Genomic DNA, 23,788 nt, shown 5'->3' on the forward strand with positions numbered 1-23,788 from the left:
CAGGAAAGACCTCAGCAGAAAGCCCCCACCTTCCTATATTGTTGAAAAAATATGAATATTTGAGTCCTGAAGATGGCAATCAGAGCAGTCACCATAGCTTCACCTTGGGCCACTCAGAGCCACTTGTTTTGTATAATACATTTCTTTCTTTTCTTTTCCTTCCTTCTTTCTCTTTTCTTTTCTCTTTTCTTTTCTTTTCTTTTCTTTTCTTTTCTTCTTTTCTTTTCTTCTCTTTCTCTTTCTCTTTCTCTTTCTCTTTCTTTCTTTCTGAGATGGAGTCTCACTCTTGCTGCCCAGGCTGGAGTGCAATGGTGTGATCTCGGCTCGCTGCAACCTCTGCCTCCTGGGTTCAAGCGAGTCTCCTCCTACCTCAGCCTCCCAAGTAGCTAGGATTGCAGGCCCCCGCCATTATGCCTGGCTAATTTTTGTGTTTTTGCAGAGATGGGGTTTCACCATCTTGGCCAGGCTGGTCATGAACTCCTGACCTCAAGTGATCTGCCTGCCTCGGGTTCCCAAAGTGCTAGGATTACAGGTGTGAGCCACCACACCCAGCCTGTATAATTTCTGAAAGCACCTCTTCCCTCTTCCTGTGCCCCTACATCCCCTAGGGATATGTAGAAGGGAAAGACTAGTGAGGTAACCTACAGCCTCTTCTGTTGTAGCTCTTCTGGGGCTAAAACTGATATTCATCATCTCCTTCTTCCATGACCGATTCACCTACGGCTTCTCTTCATCAATTAGCATCTCTGCTGGTCTTTTTGGTTGACCTAGTGGGCTAACCCAGAACCCAGTTACTGTGTTCTTTTCAAGCCATGATTCTTATCCTTGTCAATTTAACAACAAAATGGGACAAAAGAGTACCAAGAGTTGCCCACGCATACTCCTGGGTGCCAGATTTATTCCTCCCTGTCCCTGCTGTATAACAGCAGCTCAACCTCTAACGCCACAGGTCTGTAAGGTTCCATGGCCCAGTGGGAAGGGCTACTTTTCACTATAGTCTGGACATGCTGCAGAGCCCTTTCCCGTACCAACTCATGCCCAAGATTACATAGCTATTGAGTTACCAATCTTTCTGGGCCTCAGCTTCATCTGGAAAATTAAGAGAATTACAGTATATATTTTATTATGTTGTTGTGAGGACTAAATGAGTTTATATGAAGCGTATAAATGGTGCCCGACACATAAAAAACCTCACAACAGTAAATTCTACGTTTTATATTAATTTGCCATGGTCTACAAATAAGGAATACAAGTATATACAATATGCTTAGAAAACACAGAACTATGCATACATTTTTCTTCTGCTCTGTCACCCAGGCTGGAGTGCAATGGTGCGATCTTGACTCACTGCAACCTCCACCTCCCACGTTCAAAAAATTTTCCTGCCTCAGCCTCCCAGTTAGCTGGAACTACAGGCATGCACCACCACGCCTGGCTCATTTTTGTATTTTTAGTAGATGGGGTTTCGCCATGTTGGCCAGGCTAGTCTCGAACTCCTGACCTCAGGTGATCCATGCTCCTTGGCCTCCCAAAGTACTGGGATTATAGGTGTGAGCCATCATGCCCAGGCATTTAAATTTATTTCAATAAGAACTGTATCATTTGCAGTTAATTTTATGTCTATTCCCTGGATTTGCTTCAAATGAAGTTCAGAATCCTTCACCATTGTCATAAGAAAAGCTAACCTTGGATATGGGAGAGAGTTAACACCTAGGTAAGTGAACTTTGGCCAGTGGGGTATAGGAGCCACTGGATATTCTCCTCTTTTACTCCTCCAGTGGATATTCTGAGGTGCATTTTACATAGCTCCTCAGAAGGATCCTGCTAGGATCAAGCCTCAGTTGCCCACAGAGGTGATCAGCTCAATAACTCACTACTAAATTGGCCTTCCTTTCCTATTTGCCTCCTTGCAATCCATATTCTTGTTTCTGAAGATCACATCCCAAAATAAATTACCTACAGGGAAGATCTCTCAGGCTGTCCTCCAGAGGAACTTAGTCTAGAACAATTAGTACCAGAAGTAGCCCAAAGAAGCAAAGGCTGTAGATGAATTCTGGACCTGCATCACTCTCTAGTCATTGCTGGTTGGTGAAGTGACTAGAGAGTACACTAGTAAACTTTCCTTAGTAGTGGGTTTGAAGTGCACGTGGAAAGGCAACTGGCACTTAAGCTGTTGCGGGCAATAGTAAGTCTAAGGACTGTAAGGTTAACTGGTTTTCAAAATGGACTTTTAGACACCTTGAAAAAAAGGAAAATGACAGGCTCAAATTAGCTAACTATAACTCAAGGCACACTGTGAAAGTCAGAATGCATCCACGGCCGTGTTTATAGACTATCATTTCAGCAGCCATGGGGCAAACAGTGCCAAAGATCAGGCTCAGGATTTGCACAGTAGCAGAGCCACAAAGAATACATGCATCATCTTTGAGGTTGTGCATTCAAAGTGAGCCCTAAACCCTGGGCTGGGGACATTTGGGTAGAAAAGCTAGAGATTGAATCCCCAGATATTCTTAGCCCTCAGACCCCCCTTTCTTGCTAGAGGAAAGAAACCTCCCTTTGCCTGCATAACTAACAAAGTTCTCACATGTAGCAGGTGTCTCACAAGATGATGCTCAACCTCCATTAGATCCATTCCTGCCTCCTCTCCTTGATTGTGACCAGTAACTATCATCACATTACAGTCTGAGCAAGGAATACACCAGAAGAATATAGTGTACACACCCAAAGAATTCTAAGGTCTGGGCTAACATGACTAGGAACTGAAGAAACATGTAAAAGTAGATATTCAAAGTGCAAACCAGGGCACCAGAATAAGATTGCATTTTATTGACATGGTGGCACTCTTCAGTGGATCAAGCAAGGAGTCCTGGAGGCAGTCCTAATATACTGCTGGCATGCCTCCTTGGAGCTCAGTGTTGCAGGTGGACTTCTCTGGGAAGAGACTCAGATGGAGATTAGCATGCAGGAAACTTATCAGTGAGTGCTCTCAGAATCAAACCCTGTAAAACGGAAGGAAAGGAATTACGATTTGACTGAGAAGAGCTCAGGGGAACCATGCAGAAAGGAGCCTTGGGAACTTTGAAGATGGGAAGGCCCTTCAGAGTTGCTGAGGTGGGCTAAGACCCAGACTTTATATCCACCCACACCCAGGCACGGGAAATATATTGGCTGCCCCCAGAAAGGGGTCATTTTGGGCTCACAGTGCTGGCATACACAGACTCATATTGACGAGAAGGTGGGGTTGCTCCCACAATGGGAGGCAGAAAGAACCATGTCTGAAACCCAAGATTCACTGGGCATCTCTTGGTTCCTTTATGTCTATGAAAGCAACTGTCACCCAGCAAGTGTAACTATATCTTGTTGGGATGAAGGTCTGGGCACACCACCTCAGAGAAGCAACCTAGATCCACTAACAGGCTGCTGCAAAGCTGTGTAAAATCTGAAATGTGTAATAGAAGAGGGAAGATAAATATTAATCACAACCTCAGAACCAGCTGCAGCAGGGGACTATATTCTTTGTCCCACTACTCCTCATCTATTTCTTTTTATTGAGATTACAGCCTGCCACAATGTAGGCTATGATGAAATGGACTTGACCCTGGGCCCAAACAGATCTCAGTGATACAGTAACACTGTAGTGGATCCCTCTTATGCTTCACCTCACACCTCTCAGCTCACTTCCTTATTCTATTACCTTGGCAACCAGATGCACACCAGTGTAACTTGATACACTTTGCTGAGCCACACCAATTATTTCTCGCTTTCTGCACCCACCCTCCTCATCCCATTTCTCCATTATCACTATATGGGACACCTGCAGGAACTTGCTAAGTGAATTTGATACATGCACAAACATGGATGGGAAAAGGAATTAACACCCACGGAGTAATCTTTGCCTCATCCCATTCCTCATGAAGATAATTTTCAGGTGCCTTCTATTCAGCTCCACAGAGGGTCCTTGGCATGTTTATGCCCCAGTTGCCCAGAGAAGTAATCAATCAGCTCTCTGACGCATCCTTGACTTTCCAAATTCCTTCCCTATTTCATTCTTCCTTGTCTCCCATTCATTCTTGAGATCAATTACCCAAAGAAACTACCTCCATGCAAACCCTCGTCTTGGTTTCTGCTTTTGGGACAGCCACTTCATGAGATTTAGTTCATCTCCCCTTTACCATTGAGCCTACATTTTACCCAAGGTCACATGGTGAAATGAAAGGACACTTGGTGAATGTCTTCAATGCCTCATCACAAAGGTATCTTAACAAGGCACTTATCTTGAAAATCTGGACAACTTCAAGATTCACTTCATGTGAGAGTGATTCCACTTTTGGAGGACTTCCTAAAGGCTGGTGAACACAAAGGCTTCTGTGAAGACAAGGTCCTCAGGGTCAGTGACAGCCTCACATTGGATCCTTGGTAAAAACAAGTCAACAGGCCCTGAGCTGTCAATGTTGACAATCTGTTCCAAAATAATCTACCATTATCTTTTCCAAGTACTTACTAAGCTGCACAGCAGGTTTCTGTTTCACTAAAAATAACATTCTCCATTACACCTTAAAGTCATTTTTCAGCTGAATGGCTGTAAACATAGTTTGCAGAATTCCTATTTCACTATGTGCCTTCTCTTTTTCCCCAATATTCTACGATTTAAGATATCTTTCCTTTGACTAAAACACTGGAATATCTTCTGTGTCATAAAGAGTATTTGGAATATGAATTCTCGGAGGACAGGCATTCTAAAGATGTCTTTCATCTTAATATACCCACAGCACCTTGTTAATAGAAGACACCTGAATATTTGTTGAATGAAATTTATTTGAGATCTTAGCAGGTCCAGCTGTTGAGTTTCTTCAATATTGATAACTCAGCAATATCTGTCTGGTGGTTGTCAGTCAGGATGGACTAAATTAAGCCCTAATAACACAACTTTATTGTATTAACACACTGAGATTTAGCAGTTTTTTCTTACATTACATGTCCAAAGGACAGCAGGGGAGTTCTGTTCATCAAAGTCACTTAAGGATCTGGAATGAGAGATTTCATCTCAACATATGCTTCTATGATCACACAGGCAAGAAAAGGAAATATGGCTAATTAAAGACTGGCTCTTAAAGTTCCACTCCGAAGTGACATATACCCCTTTACTCTGGTTTCTTCAGGCAAAGCAAGTCATATAACTAGCTTCAGATTTTATTTTAAACAATGTACTTAGTAGTTTTCACTAGAAAAAAAAAATGTAGCATGAATTAGTAATTACGTATTTTGCCCTGAATTATCTCGGCTCTCTACTTCACTTTAGAAGAGACGTATCAACCTAAAAGCAGAGGTTTATACTGCACAAATAAAGAGTCAAAAACCAAGACAAAGGTATGCAGTTGCAAAATGGCCATTTATTGCCTACAGGGGAAGGAAAGGGAGGGAGAGAAGGGAAGTACACAGGTGCAAGGAAACAAGCATATATTTAGCCCTATACATCATGTGTGAGCAGTAACCAATCTCCAAAATGGAAAAAAATATTTTGTTATCTGACATAGTAGTTAAGGTTCTTAAGCACCTCCCTTCTGAGCTGCCACAAGATTTAAAAGGCAGGACTGCTTTTTTTTAAGTCAATGTTCACATTAATGAAAAAATACTACCAACCGTGTCCTTTTGCACGCACACTTTGTACAGTGTCTATTGTGAAAAACATCTCAGCTGAGCAGTTTTGGTCAAGATTCAGACCTCATCAACTGTTTAACTGTAATAAATAGAAAAATAAAGCAGCTGGTGATTTTGTCAAAGAGAATGTGTTCAGTAAGAGTAGAACCACTTTCTCCAGGGATGGCAGAGAGTGTTAAATGGTTAAAACACCTACAGAACCAGTCTATTAAACATGAAACACTAGCAAGCTACAATTACATGGCACTTCATTAAATATTCTAATTTTTAAAAAATCTTAGATTTTTAAACTGATTACTGAAACACAATAACAAGTTGATTTAGTCCTTGGCTTTTTCTTAGAACAAAAGCAAAGTAAATATACAACCTAGAACAGCAGAATTTGTTTTGGAATAGTATCAGTGGAAACTACCAAGTATTCAGGGAAAAAGTTACTAAAACACCTTGCTTGGTTTTATAGTCATGTGCTTTGCTTTCCAACCATTAGAATTAGATAGTTACAAAAACACTTTATAGGCCACAGAATGACTCAAATGTATGCAAAATAATGAATTCTTTAACTTAATGCCAGGTAATGAAAATAAGTGAACCTTTCCCTACTCAAACGATAAATTGAGTGGAAAAGTAGATTGTCCCATGGACAATTAGTTGGCACTTGTTATATAGTTGAAAAAAATCACAACAGAAGACATAAATTAATCCATGCTGAATTTGACCAACACACCCTGGCCCTTATAGAGAGAAAAAGTACATACACACTCTCTTTAAAAAAAAAAAAGTCCTCCATACTTCCCCACTCCAGAGACAACAAAGCCAAAGATGAAACATTCAACCTTCTCAAAATATTCTAAGTATTTCTATTGAACTCTGTATCTCAGCTTCTCCAAGATGAAAAAGTTGTTTGCATTTGGACAACTGTACGAATGCCCATAGTGCACATCTCAGTGCTGCTGGTGTTTAAGAAATGTGTCACCCATAACCCTGAACAATTCCAGATCCAGTGTGCAGTAACACAGCCATCCAAATCCCTCCCCCTGAAAAGTTGGCAGAGCACCGCTCAGGAATTTCACAGGTAAGGGAATATATTTTTAGCAAGTTAAGCACAGAGAAAGGACAGTACAGTTTCTAAGTAAATACAAACCCAGATACTGCATCACTTACTGCCTCAAGATTGAAACAAGCAGCAGGATACTAAGTCTGTTTGGTAAGAAGCAAAGCCATTGTTTGATATCAATGCTGAACCAATTTTGTGACTTCAGATAACTACAAACTAAATAAAATGTGGTACATATAACAATTGATAGCTTGAAAGAAAATATATCAGTAATTTGAAATTAATACGGAACTGAAATGAGCAAGAAAGGACCACTTCTGAGAGGGTTGCCATGATTCTTATGCCTTAGAGTTAAAAGTGACAGACATACAACTGGAAAATTATCTAAATTTTGAGATTGTCCTAACAAAAATAACTAGTAATAGGCACCAAACTAGAGCCTCCAAAAGATTCTGAAAGCTGAATGGACCATGCTACCACCATGCCAAAAGAGTCATATCACTTGGCATTTGTATATCATTTTCATAATGTGATTTGTTTCTGATGACATACTTCTAAATGCAGTTCAATGCTACCCAGTTTATACAATGTACCATAAAAATTAACATTTAATAAGCACAAATGTCCTTATTTCATATGCTTTGAAAGTGAAAGCTATTTTGCTTAAAAAATATTCCATTACTTCAATGTTCATGTCTGTTGAAAGAAGAACTCAACATGTTTATTTTCCTTTGGTTCCAAGAATAACCCAAGTCTAACCAAACGTATGCCACAAGACATTGCCAACTGGGTTCATAAAGCTTGGTTATTTTCCTGGTATCACCCTATTTCCTGGTGTAGGACCTGTGGTTTAACAGAGACATTTACATAAAAAAGGTATTTGGTTAAAACAAGAAATATGCATGCTCTTCCTTACCACCTTCCTGGAAAGAACTGCTTAGTTTCTTTCTGTGAATCTTGTTCAAGACATCATGTAGTATAGATATAAGGGCTGCTTCTTTTTTACCCTCAAGCTTTAAGGTGACACTTATAAAATAAAGGTGAGCATATCACTCTATAAAATGAAAGACGGTCTTGGCATCCTGTTCTTAAACAGATTAGAACTTTGGTAAATAAGACAGGTTAAAGATGTACTAAAATGTTTGAATTTAATTTTGGTGATTACGATGCTATTACAAAATTAGAATCGCCCAAAGCAACCATAGTATAAAAGTTCTCATCTGTCTACAAATTCAAAACTTTAGTTCAAGTTTCTGGCTTCCCTAGTTAATCTGTCTACCTATAATTCACACAGTTCTCCAAACATGATATGACTCAAAGGGAAAGGCGTAAATGAATCTGCTACATATTACAAAAGTGACCTTTTTTAAAGGGTAGGGCAGGTGCCAAAAAGAATATCTTACCAATGTGAGAATTCACATTTCTGTCAAAATGTAAGTATGTATGAGTGCTATTTTGAAAATGTGCCGTAAAGTCTTTGCTTGCTATAAAAACCATTATTTTCCAAAAACTGGTCAGCATATTTTGCAAAGCTATTAAAATACCTCAGAAACAGAATTTAAAAGGTTAGAATCAAATAAGCATTGGGACACAGTTTTATCATTAGAAAATCTAGCCATGTATTATGAATGACATAATGATATGGTTATATGCCTCTGGTTCTTCAAAGAACATATTTAGCCTATTCTTCCCTGTGCTTTCTATACTCTGCTGTTTCATACTAAAAGTATAGATGGCATTAGTGATTTTTAGAAACGCTTGGAAATGCAAATACAAACTTAAATTTTCACCCATTTAACAATATAAACTTAGAATTTTAAAATGGAACACTATATTTGCCCATGTTCCAGTTTTAATGTGCCACATCCTCAATGCTAATATAATCTACCATAGAATCAAGTGATATGAGCCTTAGATATCTTTCAACTTTCTCCCTTGCTTCTCTGTGATTTAATATATAACTTTAAGACACCAAAAAATACGGGCAAATAAGAAACGGAGCTTTTATATTTTTGCCAACTACACTAAAACACAGTGGCTTCTTTAATACATTCACACAGGATGCTAATTAGTAAAATTAAATATCTGCCTATGAATATCAGAAAAGTAATTTGAAAAGAAAGAGCTTGGAACAAGGCAAATGGGAGGGGAGGAAAAGCTGGTCTCAGAACCCATTGTGCCATACCTGACTTCAACATGTGATATTCAAACGAATGTTCACACGCCTTACATCAAAGAAATGAAACAAAAATATTCAGCTATGTTATTATACAAAATTTTTTTTTTTACATAAAACATCATAAATCTGGAACAGATTTACTATATCTGAATTCTAAAAAGTTGCCTATAGAATGGTGCTGGGATTCTGTTCTCTGCTTGCTTTTAGGCAGTGCTGTTGCTTAAAAGTTGACACCAGGCACAATATTTTAAAACAAAATCAACAAGCAAGGAGCAGTAGGTGGATCTGAGCCTTTCCCAGATGTCAGGCCTGAGGATGCTGCAATATTCCCCATCAAAATGTGTAAAGCTATGAGGCGGATACTGATGCCTGAGAGAGTGGGTGACTTGACATGCACTTGTATGACTGTAATAATGGCAAACAGTACAGTTTTCTCTTCCTCAAACAATACTGTTTTAGTAAATTTAAAGAACATTCCAGTTCCTAGACAAATATCGAAATATTTAAGTTTTAGAAAAACATGTATCACATTCTGAAAATGCCCAGATTTTTTTATCTTCTGATTAAAATATGCAGCAGCCCAATGGCATAACGCTTAACTCATTCTGATAACTAGAAAGTATATGAGAATATATATTTTACTTTCATTGAATATATATATGTCATTCACCTCTTCCTTTTGGCTTCTCACTGCCAAAGTTCCAAATGGCATGCGTTTTAACAAGACAATGCTGAGGAAAGCAGCATTTCTGATCATCTGAATTGGCAGCTCAAAACAGATACCACTCCTTTTACAAAGGGAACAGAGGGTGAAGGGTATGTGAAATTTGGGCAGTGGGCTAAAGGGAAACCGTGCACATGAAATTTGGGTTACCATGCCCCAAGTGTGTACCACCCAAAACATAACACAATTACCTACTTCAACAGAGCTACTACCAACATTTACTAAAACCACATTAAAAATACACAGGATAATGAATGGTTTGAAAGAGCGCATTTGAAGCAGAGAGAACCCAATTACACACCTTCCTGCAACAGAGTGCCTCGATCATACACAAAATAAACTTAAGCTGTTTACAACGTTTCCCATTTTTTTTATTTTTTCCCTCTACATTTAACTATTAAAAAAGTTTTTTATTAATAAATGGGCTCCTCTGTGGTTCATATACAATCATAAGTGAACTTTAAATTCCATTTTATACAAACATCTCAAAAAATATTGGGAGTGAAGTATGGTAGGAAATATTGCTCACATTGCTAATTAACATGCGTATATGAAAGGAGGAAAATGTTTTGTTAGTGCATATACCTCCAGAGCAGAAAACCCACCCAAAACAAAAGATCTAAAATAAAACATACAGTAGCTGATTACAAAAAAAGGTAATGTCCACAAAATTAAGTTTTTCATGCTATTCTACTTTCCAGTACTATGCTTCAGGTAATCAATTTGCATGGCTAGATGTTGGATACTTGAGGTATATAAGAAGGGAAACCTGCATGTTGAGGAAAATCTGTCATCTTAAGGGTTGTTTCTTTTTGTTTATTCTGGTACTTTAACATTTTTAAAAGAATATTTTATTTACATCAAAATTCACTGAACTACAATGACATTCCAATTATAACAGATGACAAACAACGCCTCTATCACTAGGCACTTTTAAAAGGGAGTTTAGGCTTTACAGAACCCTTCTGATGCAATCCCATGTATGATATGACATCATCCCACCACCCTCGTCCCACTAAAATTACCCTTCTGGGGAAATATTATCTTATATAGCCTGATTAATTTACTATGGAAGAAATTAGCATAAAATGACCAAAGTAAATGTATCATTTAAGACCAATAAAACAGTCTAAGATGTCAGGTTTGAAAGAGGAGACAAATTGTGTACATTTAAAACTAATTAAATAATTTAAATTTGACCTGTACTTTATATATTAGTGAGACACAAATATAGGCTATTGTCTTTTAAAATTTCATTCGCATAATGGAAAATTTCTTGTTTAATAAAAATATCACATTTTGAGACTAGAAACAGTAAAGTGCATGAAAAGTTTAAAATATAAATTTCAGAAAACTCTTATAGCAGCAAAAAAGCAGAATAAAGAAAAACTTAAAAACACAGACACAACCTTTTCCTGTTACTGTGCCATAATTAACATCAAGTAGCCAACCAATTATTCCCCAGAAAACAGTATTCTGTTCACTGCCTCTTGAGTCACAGATTTTCAACTGGCCCCTCCTAGGCAAAAAAAAAGATTCCAACATACCTAAAGGCATCAACAATTGGGAATAAACCAGTAGCTTCTTAATTCAACCCTGACAGACAAAGGAAACAAAGATTAAAAGCATATGATGGCCATTTGGCAGCTAGAGTCAGGACAATGGCCCAAGGTTTTCAACTACTGCCCCAAATGTGTTCCCTCTCTCCCAAATCCTTTGCACTGTCATCTCAAAAAAACCAACAGCCCCATAATCTATGTTGGAAACACATAAAGTATCTGTATGATTTTCCCTATCTGAAACTTTGATCAAGGTCCTTTTATTCAGATTTTAACGTTTGACTATAATGGCAAAAATGATATAGGTCATATAACATCTGTTTTCCTGGCACAACCGAACAGAAAGAAGGTTGGATTGGAATAAGGAAAAATTCATTCTGTGGGCATCCTAAATGTACCGCATTCTATTTTCAAGGTATGTGGCAATATAGATTACTTACTCTTTCTCTATAAATAAACTTGAGAGACAGGCTTAGAATTAATACTTCCAACAAGGTTATATAGAGAGGACAAAAAAACCCCAAACTAGCATTTGGCCAACAAATTGTCCTGTGGTGTTACATGCTTGATTATGAAAGCATATTGTACAACCATCTTTAATTTTTCAAATTCTCTTACAACGTGTAGAGGCTATCTTAGTTTATGTATAGAACGAGCAAATTTAAGTACTCTGTTAATGTGCAAATGACTTGGGAATCCAAAAATCAGTTATAATGGAAAAATTCAAGGTTTTCCCTGGAAGGCATATCATCATTCAGTTTAAAATACTGTATTTATAGTTTTTAAAAATTGCCTTTTATAAAACGGTTGGCTCACTGAAACCACTCAAAAGAAAGTATTTGTTTTGGAAAAACAAATACACTGTTGTTGGGCCTCAAATTGGTAATTTATCAATTTTGAATGCTGGCTCTTAATACAATATAAAGAAGGAGGTCCAATTTAAAAACATGTTAAATTAAAATTTTGGAAAGAGAGTAATACTTTGGTTCCAGCCCTACTGCCAAATGATACCAATATGCACAAAAATGTACAAAGTCTTACAGCAAACACATAATGAAAGAAACCTGAAGAAGCAGCTTAAGGATGGCCATACTTCACTCCTACATACTTTGATTTACAACTGTACAGGTCCATAGCAACAGATCCCCGTCTTGGCGGGGCAGTACTCCACTACCTCCGATTAGGCAAGTGAACACCATTGACAAGAGGCAGGAGTGGAGGGTGGAGTTCAAGTTGTGTTAACAGTGAGAAGTGGTCTGAAGGGATGTGAGGGTGTGGACACCCAGTGATGTTGTTCTCAACCAGCCATTGAGGATCTAAAGGCCCCAGGACACCAAGCACGTTCATATGAGTCTTGGAATAGAAAATGTAGTCAATCACGCCCTGGAAAGAGATTGGGGATAGGAAGAAAAGAAAAATTCAGGATATATAAAGAACAATCCATAACTTATAAAAAACAAAAAACTGAGTATCTTTTCTTTTGGTACCTGTTGTCTTGATAGTGGGTCAAGTAAGACTCAAATCTTCAATGGGTATTACATGAAATAAAGGTGGCTCAATAGGGAAACACAGCATGCTACTGGAATTATAAATCCTTCCATTTGTGTGTAAGTGATAATTTGAGAAGCTAAACACATTAAATTATGTCCAGTTATCTTTAGAATTGGCCTGCTTGGTTTAGTGAAATCTAACATATCAGTATAAATATAATGGAACCTGTACTAATCCTATTGGCTATAATAAGTAGAAAATAAGAATATTTATATAAGCACATACATAGTTAATGGTATTATTTTCAATTATTTGCATATCGAGATATCCAAACACACCTGGCTGAAGGTGTAGTAAACCATGTTTATGAATTTGCTAATCCTAGTTTAGCTTTCCCAGATTTGCTACATACATACAAAACACTACACAGTTAACTGTCCTATTCTTAATTTAAAATACTCATTTTCACAAATACTAGAATATGTGTAAATTCTGGATTTCCTTCCTGCATAAGGATAACTCAGCAAAAATCATTCAGCAGGAAGCCATACATAGCAATTTTATCTCTCAGAGCTAAATGACTTGATTAGTCTGATCAGTAAGTCTCAAAACCAGGGGGCTTTTATTATCCCAGGTTGTGTATGCAAGAGAGCAAAATCAAATTTCTTCCTATCTAGTTCCTATTCATATCAGGACAGCCTGAGCCCAAGGAGGGAGAAATATTTCTACACCTGTAAAAACCTATTTACAAATACATGAGTTCCAGCCAATACTTTAAAAAGTATTATAATGAAACGGGCTACTTAAAACACAAGAACTTTTAATGAAAACTAATTTTTATATTGTGAGATTTTGGACACAATCATTTCAGTTTGTTGATTTTCATTTGACCAATATCAAAACACCAAAACTGCTCCTCTCCTAAGAGAAGATTCAGGTGCAGTGTCTCATGCCTATAATCCAACCCTTTGGGAGGCGGGGGCAAGAGGATGACTTAAGCCCAGGACTTCAAGACCAGCCTGGTTAAACATAATGAGACCCGGGTTTTTACGAAAAATTCAAACATTAGCCAGGTGTGGCGGCATGCACCTATAGTCCCAGCTACTTGGGAGGCTGAGGCAGGAGGCTCACTTGAGTCCAGGAGTTGGAGGCTACTTATAATTGTCCCACCGCTTTCCAACCTGGCTGACAACAAGACTCTGTCTCTTAAAAAATAAAAAGAAAAGAAGCCCTTATCCAACCCTACTTTACCACAAATTAAGGAACTTACATGAGTCCAGGGGACTCCAAGTTTAAATGGTCAAAAAATGATAGGATCATAAGGTATTATCCCTTCATTTTGGTTATATGCCTAGTTTTACAGTTTTACAGTGATATTTCAGAAAATGAGTTAACAAGGATCAGGGTAATTTTATTTCTCCTTATGAGACAACTTTTTGCTTCAATTCTAAAATAAAACACATGAAATAATCTCAATTACTTATGTGGAATAAAACCTCCTATAAGGCCGGGCACAGTGGCTCATGCCTGATTCCTGTAATCCCAGCACTTTCAGAGGCCGAGGCGGGCAGCTCACTTGAGGCCAGGAGTTCATTACCAGCCTGGCCAACATGGTGAAACCCCATCTCTACTAAAAATACAAAAAAAATAGCTGGGTCTGGGGGCATGCACCTGTAGTCCCAGCTCCTAGGGAGGTCAAGGCAAAAGAATTGCTTGAACCTGGGAGGCAGAGGTTGCAGTTAACTGAGAATACACCACTGCACTCCAGCCTGGGCAACAAACCCTCCTATATCTTACAACCTTATTAGAGTGCCATCATGCACATCAACTGCTAGAATTCTTTGCAAAGGTAGGCCCCAAGAAAAAAATGTTAAACACTCCAGGAAGTAAGATGTTTTTAATTGAACGCATCACTTGTAACCATTCTCTTGGTTTGAAATATCCGGAGTAAAAACTCTTACCAAAACCCTTAGCCAGGTTATGTCTGAATTCACCCAACGTATTTGTACATATACACCTATGAGGAGGATCCCTAACTTTGATCATAGGCACAAAGGAGGTTACAGACTAATGATTTTTAACCCTTTTGAGTCAGTTTCTTTTTTAAAAGATATAATACTAATAATGTGGGAAAATGCACTCTTTATATTAGTAAGGACTATTGTATAAGTCTATAGAACTGTATTTGGAAAAAAGTCAAAACACAACGAAAATATTAATAGTCTGAGTTACCATTATGCTAAGCTTTGTTTTTTAAAAGAATGCCAGAAAATTACAATACCAATTTCATAATGTAACAGAAAAGTTTACTATTTGCTATAAAATAAAAGCTGCCCTTCCTTTTATTAAATGATTCAGGCACACCCTCAGATTAGAGGATAAGCGTGGGGTGAGGATCCGCAGCAGGTTTGAATTAAGCTGTTTATTAAACTTACCTGGTCTGAAAGTAATGTTGAAAAAGGAGTAATTCTTCTAATTGTTTACTCTTCAGTTCATTCCAAATCAGTTTGCAATTAAATGAATCTGAGCTCTAAATACCTCTTTTCTACATTTCTATTTTGTTCAAGGACCAAGAAAGTAAACAAATACTAAGCCAAGAAACAAAATTTAACACCTCTCTGATACAATGGCTCCTCACTAATACAAATGGATCTGTATTCGATGCTGATCACAAGGTATTTTACATTTGATGTTACCTATCTTCTTTTACTGATAGATTTCAATATTGGGATAGCATTACAAAATATATGTATAAAACTGAAAAGTTTATTTTCTGTTGGACTAAGAGCTCAATTCTCTCTACTCATGTGTGCCCTTAGTTTAGTCTCTAGCCATCTTTCCTTCAAATACTATTCTATCCTCTCATCCCATCTATCTATCCAGCCAGCCTATTTATCTTCCCATATACTACTCTCTCCCACCAACTTATACCTTTATCCTTCTCTCTGATTCTATCTTATACATCCAAACATCAAACACTCTCTGAGCCAGACATTTCTAGTTCTTTAGCTGTACTTATTTGAACAACGTAAATGGCTCAATAGGATTTTTTATTCAATTATTAACACAAGATCTTTTGAAGGACTGTCAATAAATAATTTAAACCAATTCAGATGACTAAGGAAGGTAGATTAATGTCCCAAATTGTGTTTCTCTGATTTTTTTATTTACAAACAAGGAAGAAATAAGCTTTTCAAAAGTCTAGGCTGGGCACAGTGGCTCACACCTGTAATCCCAGTACTTTGGGAAGCTGAGGTGGACAGACTGCTTGAGCCCAGGAGTTCAAGACCAGCCTGGGCAACATGGTGAAACCCTGTCTCTACCAAAACCAAAAAACCCTCAAATTACAAAAATTACCCCAAGACCAGCCTGGGCAACATGGCGAAACCCTGTCTCTACCAAAATAAAAAGCCCTCAAAAATACAAAACTTAGCCAGGCATGGTGGCACATACCTGTAGTCCTAGCTACTCAAGAGGCTGAGGTGGGAGGATTGCCTAAGCCCAGGAGGGTGAAGCTGCAGTGAGTCATGATTGTGCCACTCCAGGTGACAGAGCGAGATCCTGTCTCAAAAAAAAAAAAAGTCTAGGCTGGGTGCGGTGGCTCACACCTGTAATCCCAGCACTTTGGGAGGCTGAGGTAGGCAGATGGCTTGAACCCAAGAGTTTGAGACCAGCATGGGCAACATTGCAAAACTTTGTCTCTACTAAAAATACAAAAAATTAGCCGGGCGTGGTGGTGTGTACCTGTAGTCCCAGCTACCTGGGAGGCAGAGGTAGGAGGATGTCTTGAGCACAGAAGTTTGAGGCTGCAGTGAGCAAAGATCCTGCCACTGCACTCCAGCCTGGGCGACAAACTGAGACCCTATCTCAAAAAAAAAAAAAGTCTATGTGAAAAAGAAAAAAAATTTTTTCTTTTTACCTACACACATACCTAAATAATAATGATAGTTGCAGAATTACTAAACACTTATTTTCAGGAACTTTATCACAGGTTTTCTGGGTTACGCTGGCAGATATATATCACTATAGTTACAAGGATAGGATTTAAGCTGCGGTAAACTGTGTACCATTAAAAGGTGTTCCTTTAAGCTTACATAAAAGCAATGATGTGCTAGAGTCAGCTAGTACTAGCTTTTCTAGCACCTCTTCCCAACTCTGTGTTCAATGGTATCGTGTTGGGAGACTGGATTCTGCTACAGTACAAGTACTTAAACCACAGAAATCGGCAAACACCACAAATCAGAGCTTTTTCCCAAAAAGCTCATTATTAAATATTTACCAGCACATAACTACATATGAGTGGCTGGACCAAAATGAACTATCGCTGGATTGAATTATCTTTTCTAATAGCAAAAATACTAAATTAGATTCAATTTCTAAGCACTTTTTTTTCCACTTCATGATTATGAAAGCTGATTAGTAACAACACATGAATTCCTTTTCTTCCTCCTCCTATTTGTTTCTTGGAAAGGAGCTAACCCACACAAAAACAGAAAAAGGTTATTGGAGATGTAAGGGAGGCCATTTGTAAATTTCCTTTGGCATTTTATTAAATTCCTGCTAGGCTTCTTATACCAAACTGCTTTCTAACACTTGGATTTTTCCAGATAGTGTAAGATTCTACTATAGATGCCTGAAATGCCAGAAAGTCAAAGAGAGGTACAATAGCAGAGTTACAGGTACACAGAGTGATCAGAAAACTAGCACTGGAAAAGAGATTACATAAAGCCACCACAATCTGTCTTTCTAAAGAAGAGCTGGTCCTGTACAATCGGCCTTTCCTTTTTTTTTTTGTATTTGTCAAAAAATGTCTTTTTCTTCAGAGTGTTCCACTGCCTAGGAATATATTAGTACAAATACATGGATATAAAATAGAACCAAAGTACAATCTTTTCTAACCCCATTCCCAAAAGAAACCTGAAAAATTTAAAGATACTAAGACATCAATGGAAGGTAGAAAGAAAATCTTGAGAAAATACTACATAAATTCATTCAAAGTGAGTTTTGCTATATTCAGTGCTTTTCTGTCAGGGGCAGGAGGGAGGTTACTGCTGAAAGTTAGGGATGGTTTGAGCAGGTGAGGGTTAACTATATTGATATATACAAAGTGTTTTGACAAGTGCCTCGTACCTAGTGAGCATTTCAAAGTTTTTGTTATTATATTATTTAAAATCTAAACAAACGAGAGAGCAAAAAGAATTTAAGACAATAGCCACAAAACCCAATGAACCTACTTATATCTAGGTGCATACTTAGCCTAGACATTTTAAGAATCTAAAAATTCCTGAAGATTATACAATTAATCATAAAGAATTTACACCTTTCTTGTTACATGCTTGTATCTGAAATAATTTCTACACCTGCCCAAAGGCTGCCACTCACTTTGAAATCAAAGGTGTAATTGGTGTAAGGCATCAAGTTATTTTCATAGGCGCTCTTAAGTTGGAAGCCATGTGTGATTCTCCCTTCTGAGCTTCCATTCTTTCCATTGCAGCTGAAGTTCATAAGACACTCATTGTACCTTAGTTCCTTGAAGTCTTTATGGTTGTCAGCTACTCCTCCATTGCTTAAGTATTCCACAACACCTGGTAGAATAAAGAAGAAAGAGACACTCCCATTTAGCATTTAGACCTTACACAAGGCTTCACAGCCAAGACTTGTTACCAGGTTAATCCACCAGGCTCAGAATGGTTTTCTTAGATTGAACCACATAAAACTGCCTTATGTCATTATTTAAAAATAAAAAATCAAATACCAGCCATTTCATACGATTCAATCAATTGAATCAAAGGATGTTTGCCTATTTCAGAACAAAATATATCAGGAACACTCAAAGATATCCTTAGTTTTCTTGGTGGTTCTTCAGGCCAAAAATTTCCAGGACCTAGGATGGCATTCACCAAGAAGGCATTAACCCTAAATGTTTTCGGAAAATTATTCCAAACCACTATCTCTTTAGCATTTTCCCATTCTAAGCAACAACTCTGCAAATATATAAGTAGAACATATTAATAAAAAACGTTTACAACAAAAACAGATTTTGCATCTTTAACATTTCAATGTCTAGTGTCAGCTAGACAATATCATTCTTTATTTTGAGCTACAGTGAGTTTTCTCAGTCTGACACTATAAAGAATATTATATGCCAGAAATATACCACTTGGCTAAAAATACAAGGCTGAAGAGAAGAATAGCATTCAGAAAAGTGCACTGCTTCCACTGAATTAGCAAACATGAAAACAGTATCAAAACCCTTATGATGACTAGTGCATTATTAGAGTCATCTTTCTATTTGTAATAAGGATTGATAGTAAGATATAATGAATGTGTGATAAGCACAATTATCAGTATTGTAAATAGCTCAGAAGGCACTATTATTTACCTAGTATTTGCTACATGCCAGGCACTGTTCTAAGTGCTTTATTCATGTAAATCTCACAAACAATTCTATGAAGTAGATAACATGATTCCCCCCTTGTTAAAAATGAAGAACTAGGCCGGGTGCGGTGGCTCACGCCTGTAAACTCCCAACACTTTCAGAGGCCGAGGTGGGCGGATCATCTGAGGTCAGGAGTTCGAGACCAGCCTGGCCAACATGGTTAAAGCCTATCTCTACTAAAAATACAAAAATTAGCTGGGCGTGGTGGCATGCATCAGTAATCCCAGCTACTGGGAGGCTGAGGCAGGAGAATCGCTTGAACCCGGGAGGCAGAGGTCGCCGTGAGTCGAGACTGCACCATTGCACTCCAACCTAGGCAACAAGAGCGCAACTCTGTCTCAAAACAAAAAAATAAAAGGAAAAATGAGGAACTTAGTCACAGATTGCATAGTTCATAAGTAGCAGAATCAGGATCCAACCATGATAGTCTGGCACCAAAGACATTTCACTGCGTTGTGTTGCCAAATGCCAGCTAACTGGCTTTAACAAATCAAATACAATGGGAGAAAAACTTGCACTTGAGAGTAATTCAACTTAAGAAAGGATTAAGAAAGGAGCATGTGGTTAAAGTGCCAATCAGGCTAGGGGTTAAAGACAGATATTTATTAACAATGATTTCAGCATTATTTGCTAAGAAGAAAAAGATGTTTTCACGTTCAGTGACTTTTTTAATATTCCAAGTGGAGGCATTTAGGTTATCTTATAGTAACCTTATTGTTACTTACTTAAATAACTTAAAATAGCCTAGTAGTGATAATATACAAAATTTAACACATGCTTTGGTATTAGCAAAAGAGTAATAGTTTAATGTTTTCTATTTGCAGAAATTATTTTTATAAAAAGTAAAATGATATAAGTTCAGACATAAAGTAGTTTAGAGGAGCTCAAGAAGTAATATGAAGTCCTACGATAATTTTAATCATTCTTCTGTACCTACTAACAGTATCCAAATATCACTTAATGAATTCACTTAAAAGTTGCTAACATTATTAAACTAGATAGCTACCTGTAATGAATATTTTCTGGCTGCCCCTTCAGATCACCCTTCTGCAGTACACTCTATGCCTCAGGAAGCTGATCTTTACTGCATCAACTGCAAATCCCTCCCCCCTCTAGCTTCTGGTTGGATTTGATCAATGGGCAGCCTGGCAGGAGATCAGAGGACAGAAGCAGAGTGAGGTAAGAATATATATTCCCCTGGTACCCTTCTTGTTGGTTTGCCAGGGATTGACTACTTCATGCAATTCAAAGCCATCACTCCTATTATGTGGCCCTTTCCTACAACTATTTTTTCCAAGTTCTGATGACAGACAGCTCCCACTACTTTCCCTTTTAGGCACAGGAGTGGTAAAGAGATCTATTACTAAATCCCCTAGTGGCAGAGTACTGCATCATTTATTGCTTTGTTTCCCTTAAACCAGCCAACACCTTTGGAAATAGCTTCTTTATTAAACTCTTTTCTATTACCCTGTGTCCCATCCATGGGATTCTTACTGATACATTCCCTAATTTAGAAGAGAAATTATCTATTCAAAATTTAGGAGCTAGCTGGCCTCTGAACCCAAGAGTAAAAGTGAAATTGAAAGCAGTGAGGAAATGATGTTATAAATACCTGAATCTGGCAATGAGTTAAGATCTGCACATAGCACCAGCGGGATGGAATTAGGATCTGCAGTTGGGCTGCCAGGCCTACTAGAGGCTTTCTCCAGAATGTTTTTAACCTCTGAGACAAACATCATGGTCTGGATAAGCTTCACATCAGAATACTCTGGGTCCCAATGCATGTGGGCATTTGCCACTATAAGCAGCTGTTTGTCTGCAGCATGAATAGGCTTCATACCTAAATTTACACATTACAAAAAGAAGACACAGTTATGCTTTATGTCTGAAGAAATGTGGCATCCTCAGGTTTTCTCAGTATGATCCACAGCTACTTCTTTACTCTTTTCCATGAATTTATAATTTCTCTTTTATCTGATAAAGTAATTCTTAGAAGCTAAAGGGCTGAGATTCTGGTAATCCTACTATGGGAGTTACTCTCCTAGATCAAGTTGGCAAACTGTAGTCCATGGGCTAAATCTGGCCCACAAATTTGGTACAGCCCTTTAAATATCTGTCATTTAAATAGCACAATAATGTAGTAAGGCAGGTTTTCAGTTGAGTTACCTAAACCTCAATCTAAATTCTTACTACTGTCTAGTACTCATTCACCTTGCATTTCCCAAGCACAACACAGCACAACTGTGATAGGTCAGTAGTAAAAGGCAGTAAATTATATTAACCTATATAAGATAAAACAAGCAAGTGATTTGCTACCTGAACAAATTCACACCATATACCCAAATAACATTATTTTAAAAACCAGAATTATAGAGTAGTGTGCTATAAAAGTCTGGACACCTGGGTTTTAGACTTGGCTTTCTTACTAATTGTTTTATGTAGTCTTGGGTCAGTAATTTAACCAGATTCTTTCAGGAAATGAAATATTCCACTAGAATATCTCTAAGGTTTTTTCTTTTATTCCTATAATTTTATGTTTTTTAATTCTGTTAAAATAAACATTAACATCGCACTTTCCAAAATGGTGGATGGAATACATTAAGATTTTTGAAAATTAAACATAGTTAACATTTACTGACAGATGTCCATAAAATATTCAAGATATAAAACTATTAATATACATACTCACATTCTGTATGTTAGTACCTCTATAGAGAAATCAACAAGAGCTATTTCTAGAGTATGAATGACAGGAGGGATCTCTCACTTTTTACTTTACATACCTTTAAACCATTGGACTATCCGTAAACATACACATTTAATTTTTCTTTTATAATTTCTATAAAAGTATCTCAAATTTTTCTATTGGAATATAAGCTTTGGGGAAAAAGACCTAATTTTCTAAGTCTACTAGTTTGGTAAAGTTTCTTTCCAGTCTTACCAAGCTATAATTATCTTCAGTGTTGAGAAAACAAGGAATTGAAGTATCTGTTATATCTGACATAGTCACATTTAAAGCAATTTGATCATAAGATAAATACCTGTAGCCAAATCTTCTAAGCTATCTTCTTTTCCTAGAAGTTTTATAATGTCACTTTTAGCTATAGATTAAGTATTCACAATATTAAAAATTTTCCCCTTCAAGGGAGCCATAAGCACTATATTACTAAATTCCCCTTCTAGGAGCACAACAGGTATGTATTTCAGAACGTGAAAGTGTCTACTATTTAAAATTACTCATCTGCAAATTAAAAGGGGAGTAAAACTACAAAAGAAATTCTCCACAATATCAGAAAAAAAAAGTACCAAACTTTGGGAAGAATAAGATTGCAAAGGACATAAAAGTAGATGAAAACGGAGGGGCTAAGAAAAGTTAAAAGTTCAAAATTTCACGATCAAAGATTATCTTTGATAATGAATAAATTGAAGTATGGTGAGAAAAGAAGGTCTGACATATATGCATGGTCTGAACAATTCAAATCAATACTCAAGGCAGAAATAATCTTTTCCTCTACAAAAAGTACAAGGGAAAAAAATCCCTGACGTGGTCTCACTCCTTTCTTGCTTAAAATGTACTAGTAAAACAATGAAATGCTCAAAGGCAGGCAGTAGGAAGGATAAAAAAGGTCTGTTGTGTGTAAAGTACATAATGAGATTCTGACTCTGAAGGAAGCTATAAATAATCTAAAATGCTAAAGAAAGTACCATGTAGATAAAAGATCCTGCTCTTACCCTGAAAATGACTGAGATATAGCAAAGAAATTAGAGAAAATGTGCCAAGTCCTTAACCTTAAAGACAAAAGAATCACACTCAAGAAGCTAAAAACATGAATCAAAAAGAGGACTAAGTCATCATAATTTCTAAATTCAGCCTAATCAAAATACTCCCTGTTTCAAAGAACTGCTTGGGATTAATGGCATATTTAAAAAGATTTTATTACATATATTATCTGGTAAGTAAAAAAGACTGTGATAGAGAGCACAATATCCCAACAAATATAAGATGCTTTACACAATGGTGCTATTTTCCTGCCCATCTCCCTTAACTTTCCTCAAAAGAAAATAACTTTGCAATAAATAACAGCAAAATTCTATTCACTTGTTTTGAGATGGAAAAACTTGGGATGGTGTTTATTTTTAGTAAGAATATTTTACATTGTACTCACCTGCTCCAAATAGTTCTTTGTGGACCTCTAATACCACAGCAACACCAATATTATCTTTTGTCATCACTCTGTTCAGCATAGCTTCGGATCCATCTGAATTAGCCATCGCCACTTGGTTAAATTCCACTGTATGCTTCTGCACCAATGTAAATCTAAAAGGTACATTATTATAATAATTTTAGGTACTCAGACTATCATGCTGAAAGACATTAAATGAAAGAAACATGACATTATGCATTGTCTCCCTTGTCATTTTCTAGCTGCAAGTGGCCATGTGATACAGTTCTGGCCACTAAGACACAAGAAGTCTGACTATTGTGAAAAGTTTCTCAGAGGCCCCACCTAACAAAGATGGCATATATATCCCTTCATGCTTTTATATCTTGCCCCTTACAGCTAGTGCTCGGAGAAATAATAACCATCTTGTGACCATGAAGTAAGAAGCAGGAAGGCAAAAGCCAACCTTCTAAAAATGGGGAAGCAGCTGAACCAGTTCTGGACTGCCTATTTCTGGAGTT

At 37.4% G+C, this 23,788-nt stretch overlaps 1 protein-coding gene across 8 annotated transcripts in view; it reads right to left on the reverse strand.

Annotated features, from left to right (window-relative positions):
• Positions 1-5,368: 5,368 nt before the first annotated feature.
• Positions 5,369-23,788, reverse strand: part of CNOT6L (CCR4-NOT transcription complex subunit 6 like) — a 103,360-nt gene continuing 84,940 nt past the window's right edge. For all 8 annotated transcript variants that reach the window (XM_009206889.3, XM_009206890.4, XM_003898721.5 and 5 more), the window contains exons 9-12: positions 23,271-23,422; positions 20,717-20,944; positions 18,048-18,250; positions 5,369-12,557 (exon numbers count right to left, since the gene is read on the reverse strand). In XM_009206889.3, the coding sequence (XP_009205153.1) occupies positions 12,345-12,557; positions 18,048-18,250; positions 20,717-20,944; positions 23,271-23,422 (796 nt within the window). In that variant the 3' untranslated portion in view covers positions 5,369-12,344. The remainder of the gene's footprint in view (positions 12,558-18,047; positions 18,251-20,716; positions 20,945-23,270; positions 23,423-23,788) is intronic.

The sequence above is a fragment of the Papio anubis genome, chromosome 3 (assembly GCF_008728515.1).
Source record: "Papio anubis isolate 15944 chromosome 3, Panubis1.0, whole genome shotgun sequence".
In the NCBI taxonomy this organism is placed as follows: Eukaryota; Metazoa; Chordata; class Mammalia; order Primates; family Cercopithecidae; genus Papio; species Papio anubis.